This window comes from Furipterus horrens, unplaced genomic scaffold (assembly GCF_987537825.1).
Source record: "Furipterus horrens unplaced genomic scaffold, mFurHor1.1.pri manual_scaffold_1, whole genome shotgun sequence".
In the NCBI taxonomy this organism is placed as follows: domain Eukaryota; kingdom Metazoa; phylum Chordata; class Mammalia; order Chiroptera; family Furipteridae; genus Furipterus; species Furipterus horrens.
Window position 1 is genome coordinate 215,834,661 of NW_028327171.1, and position 21,303 is coordinate 215,855,963.

A 21,303-nucleotide genomic window follows, 5' to 3' on the forward strand; every position below is an offset into this window, starting at 1 on the left:
CCAGCGCTTCTCTCCCACTCGCAACGCACGGTTACCCGCAGAGCGCTCCGGTCTGACTGGTCTCTCTTCCTGGCTGTGGAAGCTGAAAGAGGTGGTCTGGTTGGGGTCCTTCACTGACCACGTGTCCTGAGCCCAGGGGTGGCTGGGAGGGTGAGGACTGAGGAAGGGTGTCAGGGACCCCGACGGCACCCAGTGTGAGGTGGGTAGGCGGGTGGACTCCGCCCGGGGTAAATCGGTTCTGATTTGACGTCCAAACCCAGGGATCCTCTGTGGCTGATTTGGTATCTGTTTTCTCTCTTGACGCTTTCTGCAGTGAGCTGAGTGAGCACTTACGGACGCATGTGCGCTCTTTGGGGTCCTCGGAGCCCCACCTAGAGCCTCCTCCAGCCCCGTAAGAAGGGGCCTCTGCCCCTCAACAGCAGCCAGAGGCAGCAGAGTTTGCCAATGTTGGTTACTGTCCAGATCCAGACATGTCTGGGGGGAAATTCTGCATCTGAACAGCTCCGGGTGTGGAGACCCCCATTCCACAGCGCATGCAGGAGCTGCTGATCCCCAGGGTCTCTTGCTCTGACGGGCTCCCGATTTTCCAAATCCAAGGGCTCATGGCTACTGGCACCATAGCTCCTTCAGAAGATGCCACCAGCCCCCAAGGGAAAGGCCAGCTTTGCACTGTTTGGAGTAGCCACGTGGAGACCCCCGCAGGGGGACAGCGATGCGTGGGCTTCCTTCCCTGGGCGTCCGTGCGACTTCGTGCAAACCAAGGGCGCTGCCAGAGTTCCCTGCGCCAGCGGCGGGGCGGGGGGGGGGGGGGGCGGCGATTGGGGGGGGGGCAGGCTCCGGCGGGGGGCCCACCAGCGCCCCTTGCCTCTTGGGAACTGACGGCGGTGACAGCTCACGTCGCGTGCTACTCTGACGTTTCTTTTCTCCCCTTTTCATTTGATTTCTTCTCCTTTTTGTTTCCTCTCCTTTCCCCCCTCTCCCCTCTCTGCTCTCGGGATGCAGCCAAACGCAAAGCGTGGAAACTAAACCGCGTTGGTAGCCTGCGAAATATATACAGCGGCGGCAGCACCCACCCCGAAGGTAACGCCGCCTCCCCGCGGCGCCCCCTGCCGCGCGGGCGCGGGACTGCAGCCCCCCCACGCGGCCCCTCGTCTCTGTGCGTGTGCGTGTGTGTGTTCGCCATTCCCGTGCCTTTCGGCTTACTTAAATCCTGACCTTTCCCTCCAGTCGTAGGCCAGTGATGTTTAAATTACTGCAGAAACCTATTTCCTCCTCTTTTTTTTTTTCTCTTTTGCTTTATACATGTGGGCACTCAATGTAATATTTCCCAAGTTATTACAGTTCTTAAAAGTGTGAGTATCAGGTGTAATGATCTGTAGCCAAATACAATAGTGTGCCGTGACATTTAAGTAACAGTCTTAATTTGTTTTGCGGACGCGTTCTCCATAATGCTCTGTGCAGCTCTGCTCCAGAGGCGGGCGGCCCGGGTCATTTGCATGGGCTGCTCTTGCTTGTAAATTCGGTACATTGTTGTGTTTCTAAAGGTCGTCCGGTGCCAAAGTTCACAAATTGACTTGCGTCGCTTTTTTTCGGCGAAGACAGCCGTCACTGCTTTTGTATAATAGCAGATTGAATTTTTTTCCCCCACCTTCATTTGAACAACACAATTATAAATTGCCTTTTTTTTTTTTTTTATGATTACAAATGTCAAGGGTCAGCATTATTTTGATGCCAGGCAAAGGGGAGTCGGGTGCCGTCCGCCCGAGCCCTCGGAGAGGAGGCTGGTGAGCGTCCCGCACGCTGCAAAGCAGGTCACGATCCAGCGATCTCTGCGTAATAGGGGGACATTCTCTTTTTTCACTTAAGGGTAAGCCAAATGGGTCAGGTAATCGCAGGCTCACGCCCTCACGCTAATTGACTTATTTGGGGATGATTATAACTGTAATATTTTTCTTAATGTCACTGTTTTCTGGGCTGTTGATTTTAGCGATTGCCAAGCGGTGGCATTAAATCTCTTGTAAATTTTAAATTGCACGGTATTTCTGTAAACAGGTCCCTCTCCTCGCATCCCGATCATTAACCTTTGCTGATTTATAGTGCCCCCCCCCCCCCGTTTTCCTTCCTCTCACGACGCCTCTGCCCCCGGCCAGAGAAACAGGAGTCTGGAAAGGAAAACTGCGTGTTGGCGATGCCTTGTTGAAGACCTGCGTTTTAATCATAGAGTTTTTCCGTTCCTCAAGGGGCGATTGTCATCTGCTCGGGTGGCAGTGGGGCTTGGTCCTGTGGCATCTTCTTTCAGAGCATCCGTTCACGGAGGATAAAATGGGAGACAAAAATGGGAGAATTTCAGAAACAGCCCCATTGAGTATCACTTCTGTTGCATTTTAAAGGGGATTAAAATATTCATTGTTTTTCAGCGTTAGTTTTTCAACTTAAGGTGCATATCATTCCGCTGTGTTATCAGATGTGTTTGCTTTTGTACATGTACACATTTGTCGCAACAAATTTGCTTATCAACCTTAGGCCTTAAGAAAATGAGCTCTGGCGTTTGGTTTTACATGGGGTTGTGCATATAAAATCGGGAGGCGGGGCAGGAAGCAGGCAGACATTCCCCCCTGAGACTTGCTGACGAGGCCCCCGAGACACTGGTGGGCTGAAGCTCACCCTAGGCAGGACGATGTGCAGAAAGGGGGTGGGGGGTACCTCGCAGCCTTGACCAATCAGGTAACGCACCGTGCCCGCCCCGCAGAGCGCCCTGGGTGGGGAGAGACGGTGGCGCGGGCCGTCCCCTGACACCTGTAAGGCCCAGGTAAGGCTGCAGACTCGGGGTCTCTCAGGCAATCGCCAACAGCTACCAAAGGCATTCCTGGGGACAGTGGAGTGAATAATGACCCCCCAAGCCAGTGCCCCCTCCCATGTTCTTACGCGTGTCTTCCGTGTTCAGTTACGTTTATGGATCTTCAGTCACACGACACGCCTGTTCATTTCCTCAGGGTCCTTCTAAGATGGCTGTCTGTCTGTCCACACCGCATCTCATTCTGTACGGCTTTAGAAGTTTATTCCCGAGTTCATACAATCACGTCCGCTGTCGGGGTGCCTCTCCGAGGGCCAGCCTCTGGGCTTCTGTGGCCGCACAGCCCGTCTGTGTGACGATTCTTTATGAAAACCCGCATCCTGCGCTTCCAGCTTGCACTGCCGCCTGAGGCCTCGAGGGTCACGCTGAGCGGGCCCTCCCCGCATGGAGCAGTTTTTGAAGCTTCCGCTAAGTACCCACCAGACACCAAGCCACAGCTGTGGAGAGTCGGGACTCGGGTTTCAGTCCTAAGGGGAGGGCACCCGCTATGAGCCGGGCCCGTCCAGGGAGCCTGTCCACTCCTCCGAGTGGTCGTCGGTGCGGCAGGGGTGGGGGAGAGGTGGGGGGGTCCACATGCCCTGTCCCAGATCCCAGATCCGCAGAGTTCGGCTCAGGCCTTACGGGGCTGACCGGGGGACGCAGGCCGGTGGGGACGGGCAGGACCGGAGCCCTTTGCACTTCCGCCCACTCTGCTCCGGCCCTGGAGCCGCTCATCCTTGAGTCCCCACAGCGCCCTGCCCAGGAGGCATCGTGTTCAGGTGGGAATCAGGGCTTTGACAAGTCAGGCGGTTTCCTGCAGAACAGACGGCACTTTCCGGGGACAGGACGTGTGACCGGGGCTCTGGGCTCCGGGACCTGCTCCCAGTCCTCAAGGCGCTGGCGGTCAGGAGTGGATGAGGACACATGGAACTGATGCGGGGGCCATGCCTGCAAACGTGGGAAACAGGCAGCAACATGCCCTCTTCTGCTTTTTTCTGTCCGTTCGGGCCAGTGACCTGATACCAGAAGGAAGCGTAACGTATGCGTCACGTTGCGCTCGTTTTACAATCTTTGTTACTTAGTAAGTCTTCGGCTCTTTCCCACCGTCAGTGACCTCTAGTTCCCTCAACAAGAACATGGCGCTCGTGTTTCCGTCTCAGGAGCCTGTGAGGTGGGATCTCCCAGTTCGTGGCTGCCTCCCGCCCACGGAGAGGCCGGCTCAGCGTCAGGCGCTGAGAGACTCGGGAACGCGGCGGCCCTGGTGAACGCTGCTCTCAGGAGGGACCCAGAGCTCTGCCCAGGAGGGGGCCGCTGTGCAGGGAGGCCTGCGGGGCTGTGCTGAGCGCCCGCCCCCACCCCGCGCGGCTGCGGGTCACGCCGCGTCCGGGGCCCCATCCCCGCACACCTGCACACGGGCCGGGATCGTCGCCGTGAGCTGGCTGAACGGGCGGACTCTCTGCTCTTCCAGAAGCAGGCTCTTCCGTGCGTGTCATCCGTGGGTAAAGGGAAGACACGTTTGCAACAAGGGGTGTCTCTTGGGGCGTCAGACTGCCCGCCTTGTTGGAGCTGAAGGGGCCACTTCACACTGCGGGGGACAGTCGCCCCCATGTAGCCAGATGTAACATCCGCCTGGACTCCCCCTCCAGGCTGTCCCGAGAGGGCCCTTTCCGAGAGGGCCCTTTCTGCGACTCCTCTGTGTCAGGGGCCTCCCTCCCATCGCAGAGATGGGCTCAGGTCCCCGGGCATGGCTGCGCGCCCCGTGCTAGGTCAGTGCCCCGCGCCCCCGTCCTCCTGGGTAGCCAAGACGGTCCCTGTTAACGTGCGCACACGTGAGCAGGCCTTCAAAGAGGCGGGCCTCGCTCGGGACCGCTCGTCCACCACCCGGCGTCCGCAGTCACAGCTCTGAGGAGTTAAATGACAGGCCACGCTCACGTGCCCACCCCTGAGTGACAGGTGCACGAGGCCCTGGGTTCCTGCCCTGAGGTGGATGCGCGGACTGGGGCCTGGGCGGGTGGGGAGGGAAGGGCTGCCATCAGCTCAGGGGTGTCAGAGGAGGTCCCGGTGCAGAGGGAGGGAGCCGAGGGCTCCATGGAGAGGGGTGGCTGTGTGTGATGTCGGTCCAGGCAAGGCTTCAGGGATGACGAGACCTGGCAGGAGCCACGACTTCCTGCTTCCTGGGGGTTCAGGCAGAAGCTGGGGGAGACCCACTGCTCATTCACTTGTTAGTGAGGAAAAGCAGCCCGGCCCGGGGTCTGCTCGCCTCTCACAGAGTCACGGGGGTGCTGTCGTGTCCCCTAAAACAAATGCTCTGATCCGCCACAGCAGCGGTCTGAGCGGAGAGGGTGGCTGCTTCCCTGTGAGCCTCGGCTGTTTCATCGCTATGTCATCTCTAAATGGTGACCATGTGGGAGCCTCTGGGCTTGGCCGAGTCTGGTTCTGCGCGTCACCTCTGCGCGTGGGCGCGTCCGTCCTCCGCTGGGCACGGGCCTGTCAGCACAGTCGGGCGGCACGTTTCCATCGCGGGTTCATCCTTAAATCTGTCAGGAAGGACACCTGCTGCATGGATGGAAATGGGCGTCCGGGGTCGGGGTTCCAGGTGTGTGGGGAGCCCTGGGGATTGGACTGTCTGCTCATCAGGCCCATGAAGACCTGTGACGGTGACCTCTGCAGACGCCACGCATCCTGAGTCCAGAAGAGAAACAAATCTACCCCGTCACCAGACGGGTCACACCTGCCTCTCGCGGACATTTGTGAGCCGTTCTGCCTCAGTTTGGCGCAAAGGCCCGGGTCCTCGTGGCCGTGGCAGAAGCACCAGGCGATTCCTCTCCTAGAACCGCCCCGACGACAGACGGACGCATCTGTCCGTCTCCTCTCCACTTTCACCCGCTCCCCCAAACGCGTCCTTGTCAGCTGCCTCCTGTTGAAAACAACTTCCAAATGTGAAACAGTTGCAGCTGCTTTGAGCCCTTTAACCCTTTGCTAGGATTCCGCAAACATAATTGATGACTGATTGGCCCATTAACCTTTAAAAAAAAAAAAGTTTGACAGCCGGGACTTGTGTAATGAGGAAGGCTTCCTTGTGAAACCAGGCTGCTGGCGGAGTTGCTTGCCCCTGAGGAGGCAAAATGAGCCCCACGGGGCCTTGTCTGCATAGAAACTGGACGCAATTAGTGTAATATCCGGTATTATTAATGTCGTTGGGAATAATTGGGAAGGCTGGTTTCGACAGGTTCATGGTGCTAAAATACTATTATAGTGGCCCTTTCCACAGCGAACCGTTAAACACGGAAAACCGGTTAAATCCCTGGGAGCCCAATCACAAAACTTTATGCCACAGCCGGGCCCCTGGAACGTCATGCCGGGAAACACGGCTCGCGCCCTTCTCCCGGCCGTGGGCGCGAGGGGCTGGGTGCCGCCTCCGCAGCGGGGGCCGGGCTGAGGCTCTGCCGGCCCCGCGTGTCTGTGACGAAGGAACACAGTTCACTTCTTCCGCAGCCATCACCAGCAGCGTGTGGGCCCGGAATTCTGTTTTCCGGAATGAATGAAATATAAGCGTCTGAAATCGTCACCAGGAGGAGGTCTGTGTTAGTGAGATGGGGCCACTGGATGTGAGACGTGGCAGCGGGCTGTCCTCGCCGTCTGAGGGCGCCTTCCTCGCGCGCGGAGTGAGGTGAACAGAGGAGAGGGCTGTCTTTCTGACTGGTCAGCCTCACACTGCCAATTCCTGTTCTTCTCATTTTTTATCCAGCTGCTGGTCACTGAAATACCGTCACACAGGCCCTCCTGATGTGACGGAATCCCTCCGGTCCATCAGTGATCTGCACAGGCTGTACCGGCTGATACAGATTCTTCTTTGAGCGTGTTAACATTCTGTCTACACAGAAGAAGGGGCAACCTTTGAATGCCGGGATGAGGTTGGCAGTCACTGATGATTCAGACCTGCAAGCAGGGATCGAACCTGGGAAGACAGGCAGCGGGTCGGAGGTTTGCCGGGGGCAGGTCTCTGCTCCGCGGATTAGTCAGCCCTGGGCTGGAGGTGACGGAGCCCACTTAAAAGGACAAAGGCCCCAAAAGGCGGACAGTGGGCCGTTCGTGCCACCAACTATGGGAGGCCGGGGCTGGCCACGTGGTCCCCTGTGCCCAGGAACCTGGACGGCCTGCCGTCCCTGCTCCGCCCTGCCGGGCAGCACCTTCTCACTTTGCATGGGTAGTAGCCTCAGTGGCAGAGGTTTTCCTTCCCGTGGGGGTCCCAAGGCACCTGCACCTGTGAGACGTGTCTTGAGCATCCCCAGATAAGAGGGAAGGGGCGCTGTGGCCCCCACACAGGTGTTAGAACCGGGGAAGCACCCGGAGATCACGTGTCCCCATCTAGACAAGGCAGAGCGGCCAAGGGCCTCACCTGCTCTGTTGTCCTGGCGTGGACGGGACCGCCCCTCCTCCGTGCCGACCAGTTCCGAGCCAGGGAGCCATAGACCCGGGAGGACCACCACCGCCAGGAAGCCCGCGGCTTGTAACCGCCACACCCAGCGCGCCGTGTCCCGGGAACCACTGTGGCGGCCGGGGAAATACTTTCCAGGAGCCAGTTGTCACACCTCCAGCGTTCTCCAGATGTGACCAGCTTAAAGCAATACGACACTAGTGACAAGCTAGCTGTTAAGGATTCAGGGGACACCTGCTTTTGAAAGAGCCACAGCCTGCTCTTCTGACGTCAGGAGTCAGGAAAAAGGACAAGTCACGGCTGTGCGGAGCCCCTGCTGGCTCCCCCACGACACCCGGGGGCAGCTCCTCCTCTTCCTGTCCCTGTGTTTCTAGAAAAGGGGAAGGGGCGGTCTCGGCCACTTGGGAGGAGCAGGAGGAGAGGATCTGTAAGCCACCGTTCCTCCTGGCAGAGCTGGAGCCGGGGGCCCTCTGCTTCTGTCTCTGACCCCCTCCCAGTGGCTTCTGCCCAAGGAAACGGAGCGCCCCTTCACGGAAGTCGGGCATGGCGTGCTCAGGACGCCGCAGCTCCGGGAGCCTTGCTCGTGTTTTCTCTCCTCGGGAGGCAGGGAGAAGTCCCGTGACAGGTGCGATTGGGTTCTGGAACCCTAACTGGATCTGTGGGTGTTGGCGTATCACCTTCTCTCTGAAAAAGAGAAGCCGCACAGAGCCGGTAGCCGGGGAGGCGCGTGCCGCCCGCGGCACAGCTGAGCTCCGTCTGGGGCACATGTGCAGAGGCCGCGGCCAGGCTCCCCGCGCAGGCTTTAACCCCTCCCCGGGACGCAAGGCAGCTGGCTCCCCGAAAGGCACCTTCGCCACGGCCTGGAAGCCAAAAGGCAGCATCGGGGTCCCGTGGTCCCCTCTCCTCCAGGGGCCCAGATGTTAGCCCGCGCGGCTCGGCGAGGAGCCCCTCCGGCAGGGCGCACCTGGGAGCGGGAACGTCGCCGCTGTATTGGGAGCCGTTGCTGGGCCCTGCGTGGATGGACCAGACCGAGGGTCGCCTCCTGCACGTAGGCCCAGCCATTCGGTTAAAACACAAAAATTCCCAGAAGGCTCCTTTGTCGGTGTTTCTCTGCACGCTGAGGACAAGTCTCGGGGTCCCTCCCCATCCTGTCCTGTCCTGTGCCTGGGACGGCCTTTGCGCGTGCGTCATGCACCTCAGAAACAGCACGCGCACAGATCGTCACAGTGACGGCACAGCGTACGGTGGCCCTGCGCCGGGTCACAGAAGAGCGTGTGCCTTTCTGGGTTCACAGTCACCCCACAGGGCTTCCCCTCCAAAGAGAACAGCGTCTCCGATGCACGGAGTTCTGCGTGGTTCTTTCTCACCCGGCACGCGAAGCCCTGAGGCGTGTCCCCGGGTCACCCTGGCCTGTTCCTGCACTCACCTCCACAGTCCCAGCCCTCCTCACGCGCCGGTGTCCCCGGCCTGGGTCACAGAAGGTCCCGCATCCGTTTGCGTCCGGCTCTGTTGAGCCATATTGGTGCTGCTTTGAGTCCGCAGGCCCGGCCAGGGACTCCTCTTCCAGGAGACGCGGCGGGACATGAGCTCCTGCCGCCCTCAGGAGTCTTCCGTGACTCCGTCCCCACCGAGTGCAGTGTGGGTCTTCCCTGGGCCGCCCGTCACAGGTGACTGCAGGTGCCCGGCGACCCTTTATGTCGCGACTTCTGGGGACTTGCGTGGCTTATTCACAGTTCTTTTATGTCTCTCCTTTCCTCCCTCCCAGGTGGAGAGAAACCCACTTTAAACCATATGTATTTAAACATGATTTCTGTCTGATCCTAGGGTGTAGGGATACAACTCACCTTTCATCACATCGATCTTACATCTTCCTGTCATTATCGCTCCTAATTTGCCGAGTGTTCAGGGTTTCAGTCATGAAAAAGCGTGTAACCCGTGAATGGCAGTTCGGTGTCGTTATCTGTCCGACCCTGAGGGCTCTGTTTCTCTGTTTTGTCTCGTGGAGCCGGCCAGCGGGGCTGTCCGTGAGCGTCCCGGGATGCGAGGTGGTCGCTGCTAACGTGTCGCGTTAAAAAGAACACTACGTGGAAAAGCATGGGTTTTACAGGCGAGGCCAGATGGCAGGTGTGTGGCTCAGCTCCTGTGCCCCGAAGGGCAGACTGAAGGTCACCCTGAGGGTTCCTTGTGTGAGTTCCAGCAGAGCAGCCGTAGAGGTCATATGTGATCATTTGCTGCCCTTGCTGCGTTTATGCAGACGAACAGGCTAAATTAAAACTGGACTTAATGCGGTCCCTTTAGTGACAAGGAGGGTAATCTTAAGGAGAAAAATAAAGATTCAAGGAGCATCACAGTGCTCAGCGGTAGCCTATAAACTAGTGCAGCTAACCGTCTTTAAAGTTTGTTTTCATTTGAAAGTTAAAACACACCGGAGAGCCGGTATGTTTGGAAATTTGCAAGAAATGAACCCACAGCGGTTTTGCAAGAGGAGGTGCCCACCTTCCATGTGTTCAGGGACCCCTCAGAGCGAGTTCCACAGATTGAAGCCCAACTCACCAGGAGCTTAAATACTAAAAGTGCGGTGATGTCACACAAAGGTGTCCTGGCACCATTTCCGTGGCAACGCGCGCGCTTTGGGGAAGCGGTTCCCCAGGCCTGCCTGCACGTTGGCAAGGACAGGAGCATCCCCTTCCTGGGCCCTGTCCCCACCCGCCCGGGGTCAGTGGGGTCAGGTGGGAGGGCTCTCAGCCACAGGGCGGGGCTGCTTCTCTCCTGAGACGGGCGGGAAGGAGCTCAGGGTGACAGGACACAGCTCCAGTGTCTTCGGAGATGAGCTGAGTGAGCACCCTTGTGTGGGCGTCAGAGGCTCCTGGTGAGGTGGGGTCCTGAGAGCCTTAGAGCAGCAGGGAGGGAGCCCAGCAGAGGTCAGGGACCAGAGGTGAGGGGTCTTCAGGGGTGAGGGTGCTGGGGAGCCGGGCTAGAGGAGCCGAGAGTGTGGGGGGCTCGCGCCGTGGATGATGGAGCTGTGTGGCCGCGTGGAAAACATGGAGATCGTAATTACCTGAGGCAGTGGTCACCGCCGCTGTCGCTATGAATAACAACCGCTCACCAGGCGATGCAGCCGCAAGTTCACGGCCTAGTGACTGGAGACTTGGAGCCAAACGAGATGCGGTGCCTCACAGTCCGGCAGGAGACGTCCTGGCGGTTACTGGTGCGGGTCATGTGGTGTCTGTGTGCCGCCGCCTCTCTCGCTTCTGCGGCAGGGACGGGGGCAAATGCCGGCACCTGCAGGGCGGCCCCGCGTCGGCCCGAGTCCGTGCGCGTCATTTAGCCCGTGGGAACTGCCATGAAGCAGGTGGCCTCCCTGCCCCCACTATGGCAGGGGTGTGGAAGGGGGCTTGGAGGGCCCCAGACCTTGTTGAAAGCACCCGATGTGGCAAGTGGTCGTGCAGGATTTGACGCAAGTCCGCCTCTTCCGGGTCTAGATTGTCACCATGGGGTGGCTGCGAAGTCCCCCAAAATCTCCTGGGACCCAATGTCCCTCCCAGTCTGAAGACCCGATGGAATGAAAGCCTTTCCAGGTCTTCTGCCGGAAAAGAGCCGAAACCCCAGGCCCCCCCTCTGCTGCGGCAGATGCGGGTGGTCGGCGGGAAGTTACCGTGGGGTTTCCCTGCGTTGCTGCGCCGACCTCACAGGCTGACTCCCATTTTCCCCGCCCCCGGGCAAAGATGGGAACCTGGCCGGGCCAGGCTGGCTGAGGGCGCCAGAGCGTGAGCGTTGGGGGGTCTGTGGATTCAGCCCTGAGCTCCCGGCCGCCAGCCCCTTGCAGGCGGGACTGAGCCCCGGGGGCCGCAGCCCTGGGACAGCCTCTCTCACCCCCACCGCTCTGTGTTTCAGAGCAAGAAGAAAACTTCGAGTTCACCATCGTGTCCCTCACTGGCCAGACGTGGCACTTTGAAGCCACCACGTACGAAGAGAGAGACGCGTGGGTCCAAGCCATCGAGAGCCAGATCCTCGCCAGCCTCCAGTCGTGCGAAAGCAGCAAGAACAAGGTAAGGCTCGTGGCAGGGTCCCCCCAAGTCATTGCGGGGTGTGGGGCCCGGTGATGCCCAAGGGAGGGCGGGGCGTCACATGGCACGAGTGACCGGCCAGACCCTGCGCCCCTTCTGAGCAAAAGGCTCACCAGGGGACAAAATGAGAGGCCCTCGGTGTCAGTGTGTGTCGATCACGTGCCTGTCTCAGCTGCACAGCCGCGTTCCTGTGCACAGCGTGCCGTTGACATTGTGACTCTGGCACCGACCGGAGGGATGGAGTCTTTTGGGCTCCGGTCACGTGTGTCCACGTTGGTTTCTATTTCAGGTAGAATGTGCTCAGGAAGGAAAGACGCACTGTCCCGTCCTCCCTAACGCATGAAATTCAAGTCCATGTCCCGTTGGAAACTAACTCTTAATACAGACGTGAACAAAAGTACATGCACATACATGGGCGTGGGAGGAGCTGGAGGAGGTGCAGTGTTTGTTCAGGGGCCGTCGCCTTGCGCTGATTGGCAGGGGAAGCAAAATGACGTTAACCTGCATCTTCTAGACTTCAGCCCCGTGTGTTTTCCTCACACGAACCTGACTCCCACTTCCTTCCTTCCATCTGGGGTTCCTTCCGAGTCACTATTTCAATGCTTGGAGGTGTTTAGCCCCTTTTCAGGGACGTTTTAGAGTCTTGGAGAGCATTTTCAAACTACAGTCAACTCGAAACTAAGAGAGAGGATTGCCCACCAACCCACATTTCATTTGTAACAATTTAAAGAAATCCCTGCCCATGATTTATGTTCAGCTTTGTCATTAAGAAGGGAGCCTGTCTCTCAGAAAGATGGAGTGTCTTATTTTATTACCCTCTTTAACCAGGGTAAACCAGACCACAGTCATTATTATTATAATGTAATTTGCTTCTCTTTTTTAAAGCGGTTTTATACCCAAGGTGGGCTGAAGCGTTGCCTTCATTCCAGGCACCTTGGCTTCCTGATTCCACAGTCACGGGCGAACGCAGACACTCCCTGTCTCCTCGCCAGCGGGGGGCCACCGCACGTCACCCCCCAAACATGGGGGTGTGGTTTGAGAACAGGAGGGGGGGGCGGTGCTGCTGAGCAGACAAACACATCTCCAGACTTGGTGCAGAATACAGTGTCCCAGCTCAGGCTGAATCCATGCCCCGTCGACCGGATTCCGGAGGGTCTGGAAGCGTGGCGGCCTTTTCCCTTTCATGCCTGACCAGGCTCTGCCCGCTCCCCATCACCTTCGGGCCTGATACAAACACCAGCTTTAAAACACTGCCCCTTCTCTCCCACGAAACGGGCCGCTCTCCTGGGCAGACGCGCGGGGCACCGAGGAGGGCAGGCTCACTGCTGTCCCCACGGTGTGGCTGAGCAGGGGTGCAAGTGTGCGCCAGAAGGTAATGCCCACGAGGAGTAGCTGGAGAGCAGAACACTGGCCAGTTGGGAATGAGCTGCCTGTGGGTAACTCGGTTGGTAGCAGGTGGAGACATACGTGTCCATCCATCCGCTCTGGAATGATACAGTAGACAGAGGCAGCCAGGCACATCCCTGTATGTGTACACACACACACACACACACACACACGCACACCAGGTGCCAATATAAACAGTTAAACATAGGTTGAATACTTGGGGGTACCTAACCAAAGGGCGTAAGACCCCATCATGCATTATGCTACTTAGAGAAAGGCAACGGGAAGCAGGGTGTGGACGTGGTCTCCTGACCAGGAACCGCGACACGGGTCGTAATGGCACCGGTGAAGCCGGACCCTTCGCTGGTCGGCAGAGGGTTTGTTTCTCCCCCTCTGGCCTCCGCACCAAGCAGACACATGGCACAGAAGGACGTTAAGCCGTGGCCTTCCCCGGTGGCAGTGTGTTGGTGTCGTTCACCGGAGACCCAGGGTGCGCCTCCGTCCTCCTGTCTCGGAGAGCTGTTCCCGCAAGTTCTCACCTGGCGCGTCCCTCGCGGGCACTCCCCACCGGTTATTCTTTTTCCTAAAGATGGCAGAAGGGGGATAATGGTCTGAAATTGCCCCCTGGTGTCACGAGTGGGCACGCACGTTCCCGCGGGTCTCACAGCTTGCCTTTGTGTGTCTTCCTCTCTCTCCAGTCCCGGCTGACGAGCCAGAGTGAGGCCATGGCCCTGCAGTCGATACGGAACATCCGCGGGAATTCGCACTGCGTGGACTGCGAGACGCAGAGTAAGTGAGCCCCATGCCACACGTCAGCTGCGGAGTCCCGCACGGAGCCAGCCCCGGGGTGCCAGGCTCTTCTCTGAGCTCACTTGCTGTCCTTAGGACAGCGTCACAAAAGCGCCTTGCCATTTCTGCCGCGAGTTGGGGCCGATGGCACTGGGCGGGACCCCCACCCGGGCGGGACCCCCACCCGGGACCCTGCCCCGCCGGGAGGGGCGGCAGTGCGTGCTCTTGTACGAGGGGGCTGGAAACCGAAGCTTTTCATAGCAGTGCGCCTCCCCTTCATCTTTGACACCTGCCGGCACGTCCATGATGACCAAGGAAAGCCTGGGCGTGCCCGCGGGGGCGGAAGCCATTGTGAGGGGCGTCACAGCTCTGTGAACAACCGGGCCGCCCCTTGCCAGCAGCCGTCCACAGCGGACACCAAGGCACACGTGACTTTTTCACGGGTGTCTGCCCTCTCGAGGGGACGCTGCTGCCCCAGGTATCGGGAAATGTGCCCCTCTGTCCCCACCAGCAATTGCAGTTGTTTGTTGTGTGGGGACATCGGGCCAAAGCCAGGTGCTTTGATGTGGCCGCCAGCGTGTGCAATTTCTCGAGACACGTAAAATGGTAACAGGTGCTGACCAGGGAGCATCTTCGAGCCGTGTGGCCCCGGGGAGGGAGTCCGGAGCGAAGTCTGCCCCGCTGGCCCTTTGTCGCTAAGATCCCAGAGGCGGTGGCGTGACGGGATGGTCTGACCGCATGGGGCACCCTGCTCCTCTCCCCACAGACCCTAACTGGGCCAGCTTGAACTTGGGCGCCCTCATGTGCATCGAGTGCTCAGGGATCCACCGGAATCTCGGCACCCACCTCTCCCGGGTCCGCTCCCTGGACCTGGACGACTGGCCCATCGAGCTGATCAAGGTGATGCTGTCCATCGGGAACGAGCTGGCCAACAGCGTCTGGGAGGAGAGCTGCCAGGGGCGGACGAAGCCCTCGCTCGACTCTACCAGGTAGGAGCGTGGGGAGGGGTGTGGCCTCCGGGCGGCTGGCCAGCAGCCGGGCACCTGGGGACGTCCCCCGTGTGAACTACCCTGGCCCCGCCGCGGGAGCCCCAGTCAGGCCGGCGCACCAATGCCTGCGCCTTAAAGGAGTCTTCAGCCGGCACAGATAATTCAAACTCCTGAGTTTTTTATGTTTGTTTTTACACCTTAGGGGCTCCTGTCCCCCTCCTTAGAAACGTGTTCTGCTTCTAACCTTATGCATACGTCGCTTTTAATGAATTCAGCTCTAACTACGCATAAGCTGCTCCGTTAACAGCAGTTGTGGCGTTCTGACGGTTCCATCTTGTTATTCTTAGATCGTTCATAAACGCGCACAAAATCAGTGCGTTTCCTGGTTTTCTTTTCTAAAATGTGTTTCTAACACCTTGACTCTCCCAAGCCTGGCGTCACGTACCGTGACCCCGTTCGTGTTAATCGTGCGTTTATTTTGAGGCTGCTTAGTTTCTCATTTGTCACTTACAGCTATTATCAGCCGTTTTTGAGGACACATGCATATTTAATGAGCTAAGAGGTGATAAAGCGGCATGTCTTCCGAGGAAGCTCGCTCCCGTCTCCGCGGGCGTCCTGAGCAGGCGGCGCGGGCTGCGTCTCCTGGTTCCGGGGGGTGGGGGCGTCGGGTCGCCGTCAGCACTCAGCGCGCAGGTGTGCCAGCAGACGGAGGGGGGCCGCAGGTCTCCCAGCATGGGCACGTTGTGACTTTCTCTGGTTTGTTTGGCTGGTGATCAGACAACATGGAAGGCCACGTGTGAGGGGCAAGAAATGGGGTCCTTTCCCTGTGACAGCAGCGCCCCCGTGAGTGGGCGGCCTGTTTCATTGGCACTGAACGTGAATTTCTGGTGCCACCTGCGGGTCACTCGCGGAACGAGGCCGGTGTGTGACTCATCCTGCTGCCTCGCCGGGTGCTCCGCAGGAGGGGCCCCCAAGCGCTCGTCTCTCAGCGCGGAGTTTGCTGCGGGAGCTCGTTGCGTGCGCGTGACAGCGCGTGGTGAGCACGGGCAGCTGTCTCGCGCACCAAACGAAGGGTGCCCTTAACGTGTTTTATCTTGGCTTGTTTAACAGTAACATAGGACTTGGCTGGGTCACCAGCTAGGACCGTTCTTAAGAGATTAATTCTTGGTTTAATATCTGTTTTTTTAATATCGTTTCCTTGGGAAGTATGCAGGTCTGAAAATGAAACACGAGTGGAAAGTGGGTTGAGTACCATGTATGAGCACAGAGCACAACAACGTTTAATGTACCAAGTAAGAGGTGTGGCCCGGCTGGTGGGAGCATCGTCCGGGGGCCAAAAGATTGTGGGTTCGATCCCCAGTCAGGGCACAGACCGCGGTCGCTGGTTCGATCCCCTTTCCCAGGCGCATACGGGAGTAGCTAGTCAGTGTCTCTCTCCCATCGATGCGTCTGTCTCTCCCTTCCTCTCACTAAAAGCAGCGAAGAAATGTCCTCCAGTGAGGAAATGCATCAGGAAAAAATGGACCTGTGCACTTTACTGTTTAAGTATAAACCAGGCATAGATATCATGGTTAATTTCATGAATTAGAAAAGTTTGTTTTTTTCATCTGTTATAATTAGGAGCATTTAGAGTAATTGGAAACAAAGATATGGGTTGATTTTCTTTTTTAATGGTAACTATTTTATGTGAATGTTAACTCACAAGTGAGGACCGTGTACAGATGTTCTGTATTCTAGTTTGTGTGTGTGAGCCAGGCTCCTGAGTTTGTAAGCTCTCTCCCATCTCATGCTACACGCATGGCGTCCTTGTGTTTTAGGGACATACCAGCATACTGCTTTCTCACACGCGGAGTGACTGCCACTAAACCCCACCTGTCCTTTGCGACATGCGTCCCCTAAAGAGCGTGCTGAGTTGAAATTCCTCTCCAAGGCGCCAGGGGTGGTGGTGCGGTTACCTAGCATTTCCGAAGGTAACTTCAGGATTTCTGAAATCTGTGCATCTAACAGATAAACACAGATGAGAACTGAGTGTTTCTTAGCGCCTTTACTCATTCTACCAGGGAGTTTCATTTTTAATTAAATTCAGCAAGTGTTCATGGAGCGTCTTCTCGTGGAAGAGACGTGATAAATGGCGGTTGCGACCCCGCCGTGGTGGGAGGGTGACCCCGGGGCCAGCTGAGGACGCCAGGACTGGGCAGAGCCCACAGAGCAGAGGGTTCTTACAGCCGCTGAGGGCCAGGTGCCCATGGGGGGGGTTCCACTTGGGAGAGTTCATGATCTATGCCAAGACAGGAGCGTGGAAGCTGTAGGGCCCACGGGGTAAGTGGGGAAATGAGTGTGGTGGTCGTCGCCCATGGGGAGGGGCGGGACCCAAACCCGGCCGGGCCTGGGAGGGACTGCGGGTGGGGGTAGCGTGCACAGCAGCACCTGCAAGGGCAGGCAGAGGGTGAGGGGCTGGGTCTGTTCATGTGTTCGTGCGTGTTCCGCTCTTCCCAAGAGGACCGGAGGCCGCCAGCAGCGTTGTAGGGAGGGATGGAGACCAGGCGAGGAGGCCGTGGTCCTGGGGAGCAAGCCGTCCTTCGATACACTGTGGCCAGTGAAAAGCATCTCGGCATCATGGTGCAATGCCACAGTCGCTGAGACACACGGCCGCCTGCACCTGCCACAACCAGAAATGGGGAACTCAAGGTCATTCGGGGCTAGAATCTCCACGTGGACTTCAGTCTGCAATGTGAGAGTGGGCGTCTGGCCTGGCTTCGGCCTCCCCCCAACCCACCCCCCTTGAGTCTACCGAACCTGCGCTGGTTGGTGCACGCAGCTGGAGGGGTCTTTTATTGTGGCCCTAAGGTAATCCTAACAAGAAATATTTTTAATAAAATTTTACCTCTAGCCAAGGAAATGCCCGGTGCAATATCCCCAGTCTCATTCTCTGAAAAGGGGCCCAGCTGTTTTCCCGAGACACTCTCATCCATTCCAGCTTGTTCAAGAGATTCATTCTGACAGTGGGATGTAATTAGAAATGTGCTTTCCTCCCCTACACGCACACGCACACGTACACAGATATTGGGGACCGTGGGGCCATCCAACACAGCCGGTCCGGCTCTGGAAGCCACCGCGCACAGGCTTTCGCCATCTGTGGGTGAGGTGGGGAAGTGGGCGCCCCGCTCGGCCGCCCCTGCACCCTGATTAGGGCAGCGCTGGCCAGCTCGTCATTGGTGCCTGTGAGTCTCAGCCGCCCTGAGAACGGGCGGTCAAACGCGAACAGCGCCGTGATCAATCGGAGCTGACAGCACTGAGCCCGTATTGACTTCCCATTCCCAAACCGGGAACCATTCGTCAAGAAAAGCATCTTTTAATTACTCCCAGGAAGAAAAAAAAAAATCTTTTTGGATGGATTCTGCAACAACTGCCATTTTTTCCAGGGCATTCGATACGAAATTTATTGTCGCAGGAGGGGAGAGGGTGCCCCCGTCCCCGCACCCACGGCGGCGGGGGTGTAATTTGGAGAAAGGAGCGAGCTACAGCAGGAGATCGATGCTGTAACAATTAACTCCATCTGCAGCGGGATCTGCCTCCCCCTCTCTAATTGCTATTGATACCATTTAAGCACACGCTTACGATATTGATTTTAGATGGGGAGACGCGGCGGGCAGCATTCACTAGGATTTAGGGGCTCGCGGAGGGCCGTCTGCAGGATCGGGACTCCAGGACCCTGAGCCGGTGTGACTCCCGGCACAGAGGATGTTGCCGTTCACAGCCGGGCCCTGCGGCCCGGAGCAGCCAGGCAGGGCTCTGGGTCCCGCGTCAGGACACGCATTGTGAACCCAAGGAGACGTTGCCAAGCTCCTCAAGTGGACGAATAATGAGCTCAGAGGCAGAGATATTAGCAGTCAAGTGTCTGTGTCTTGACTGAACGATTGAGTGGCAGGGAACCGGTCGGGTTGGGTATACCTGTCAGGTAGGTGCTCTTGCTTCCTCAGGGCCTCGGGCGTCGTGAGTGAATCGGGACTTGGACGTTGGCCATCTCAGCAAACCCGGGCGCCCTCTCGCCGTTGGCCACGTGCGGGGCCTCGGGGGCTGGTCTGCGTCGCCCTGCAGGGTTGGCCTTGATTCTCAAGGTGGTCAGGCCTGACTGCCGCGAACCCCGTTTCCTGCCAGGACCAAGCAGCGCCCCCTGGAGGGGGGACACCTGTGTCCCCAGCTCCGCGTAGTGACATCAGCCCTCCCTCTCCCTCCTTTAGCATCCTTTCTCTTGTTGTCCTTACTTATCAGCTCCCCCGAGCACTAAAACTGCCCTCCTGTCTTTCACCTATAAAAACATGTCACTTTGGGAGCAGGACTGGGCCGGACGTCAGGAGTCCGCGCGGGAGAGACGGGCGCGCGCTCCCAGACCGAGCTGGCCCGCCCAGCGATCCGAGCTGGGCCCTCTTTGGTCGCGGAAGGCCACTTCCTCTTATTTATGCACATGGAGACACTGAGAAAGGGGAGATGTATCCAAACTGAAAATAATTGGATCCCCGCCGCTGACTCTGAGATATTAAAAGCAGCCCCACTTGGCCAGGTCTTTGTCTCGTCCGGTTTGATCATGAGACCACAATGCAGTCATCTCGGGCTCCAATTTCTGGCCCAGAGACGCCCTGTTCCAAATGGGGCCTCAGGGAACGCGAGTTCCCACAGCCCCGGGTCTGTCTCATCTTATTATTTTTCAACAGTTCTTGGCCCACCAAGGTCAACGTTTCGTCTCTTTTGAGTGTCCCTCTGTGCTTGACACCTTTTCCTATTTTCTTCCTTTAAAAGGAGAAAAAAATAGGCAGGGGGGCCGGGGAGGGAAGGACTTTGCCGTGATGACCAGGACCCCATCTGCAGTTGGGTGGCATCTGCTCCCCACATGTCACTTCCCTCATTAACAAGCAATTGAATTAATTAAATGCTACTCAGAACACGTATAACAAGCTACCGGCAGTGTCCAAATTAGCACTGATAATCAAGGATGATTTCCTTTATTATCCTGCTAAGTGGTGTGCAGGCTCTGATCTCCCTGTCTGCCCTCATCTATTTACATACCCCCAGCCTCTGCCTTTGGATGAGGAGGTTATCTTACCTAGTTAATTTGCCACGATCACCGAGCATGGCCGACGGATGCCCTGCCCCCGCGCCGCCGCGGCCCCCTCCCCCCCTGCCCTCCCCCAGCCCCAGCCTTTGTATCTCAAGCTCCCTGATAAATTAAAGGCCACCCCTGTGGTCTCTCAAGTGAGTAATAGAGGCAGAAATTTCATTTTGCAACTGGCTGATTTAATGATCCAAAGGGTAATTAATGGCCTGATTATCTTAATGTTAAATATGTCCGGCAGCAATTACGGTGACCTCCCGCTTGTCAAGGTCCGGGCTGTGCTCTTCTTTCAATTAAGTTCTCTGGGGCTTAATGGTATGAATAAACTCCTCTGATTCTATCATCCCGGACGGACGCGGCGGGCCGGGGAGCTGGGGGCTCGTTCCGAGTTTCAGTCAGCCGGCCCTGCACTCCTGCGACCGGCGCCAGCAGTCGCAACAAGGGCGGCTTCACGTTCCCCTTCCGGGCAGACGCCCCACGCCCACCCCCGCGCCCTTGCTGCGGTTTTATTTTAGTTCAGGTCCCTTATTTATTTCAGTTCTCCGAGGGAGAATTCTGTTTGCGGAGGAAGCCACCGCGCTCCACGAGGCCCGTCTCCTCCGATATAAATTATCATGTGAGCACCGCGGTTTTCCTGTTTGACAGGCTTAATTAATTGGCAGGAGCCCCCGAAAATGACAGTGCCCCTAATTGCAACTCAGAGTGAATTTCTGTCATCGCGGCGTGCCTGTCAGCGTGCTGCCCGGCCCCCGTTGGCGGGGTGGCCTGGCTCCCCGGCCAGGAGGGGGCGGGGGGCGGGGACTGCAGGCGCGGCGGCCACCCGCGTGCAGGCCTGACAGTCACTGTTAGTAACGTGTGTACGTCCGCAGCCCCTCGGGGACCTCAGGTTTGACTTAAGACGTTTGAGGGGCTTGTCGTAGCTGGCTGGCTTGGAGTCAGACCTCGAGAGCCGCGACTCGCTCAGCGACCCACCCGGACTGGACGGTCCCCGTCAGCGCGGCGCTGAATGGGCCCACGTTTCCCGGCGCGCTCTGCCCAGGCCAGCAGCACTCCGCCGTGAATACTCAGCCAGCTAGGAGGATGTACAAATGAGGGGTGCAAGGGCATTAACCCGGCCTCGCAAACAGTGCCTGTGGGTGACCGCTGACGTCGGGCCCGGCTGTCTACTGAGCCAGCCGCCACCAGGGGGCTGGGCGGGGGTCCCCACTCTGCCACAGTGCCCGCCTCCCGGCCCCGCGAAGCTCTCGGCGCAGATCAGCCCTCGTTACAAGAAAGGCAGATTGAAGAAGGTTCTCCATATGGTCGAGCAACGTGGGGTCGCTTCGTACACCTTACACCTGCCTGCGAGCCAGGCGGCCGGTGTGCGTCGGTTGGCTCGGGGCGGACCCCAGGCGTTCGTGTGAGCTCACGGGAGACCACACAGGTGCTGGGCGCCAGCTCTGTGGCCAGGGGGCAGTCCGGGGCTGGAAACCCCTGTCACAGAGGCAGTCAGAGAGGTGTTTGTTGCTGTTTAAAGCACTTCTGTTATCCCCGGTAGACGGAGACACAGGGCGTTGGCGAGCGTGAGCTGTCCGAGGTGCCGGCCCACGCGTGAGCCTCTGTCTGTCTGTGGGCACGTGTGCGGGGATGCCGCGTGCAGGTGAGCCTCGTGGCGGGGACGACATGCAGGACATGGCTCTGCACGCTCCCTA

The 21,303-nt window shown here is 58.1% G+C and overlaps 1 protein-coding gene across 5 annotated transcripts in view; it reads left to right on the forward strand.

The window, feature by feature from the left end:
- AGAP1 (ArfGAP with GTPase domain, ankyrin repeat and PH domain 1) overlaps positions 1 to 21,303 on the forward strand; it is a 389,946-nt gene that overhangs the window by 334,578 nt on the left and 34,065 nt on the right. For 4 of the 5 annotated variants that reach the window (XM_090285113.1, XM_090285119.1, XM_090285112.1 and 1 more), the window contains 3 exons: positions 11,166 to 11,320; positions 13,423 to 13,513; positions 14,280 to 14,502. In XM_090285113.1, coding sequence (XP_090141239.1) covers positions 11,166 to 11,320; positions 13,423 to 13,513; positions 14,280 to 14,502 — 469 coding nt within the window. Of the gene's footprint in view, positions 1 to 1,002; positions 1,081 to 11,165; positions 11,321 to 13,422; positions 13,514 to 14,279; positions 14,503 to 21,303 lie in introns of all 5 variants that reach the window. The other variant, XM_090285104.1, reaches the window with a different exon arrangement.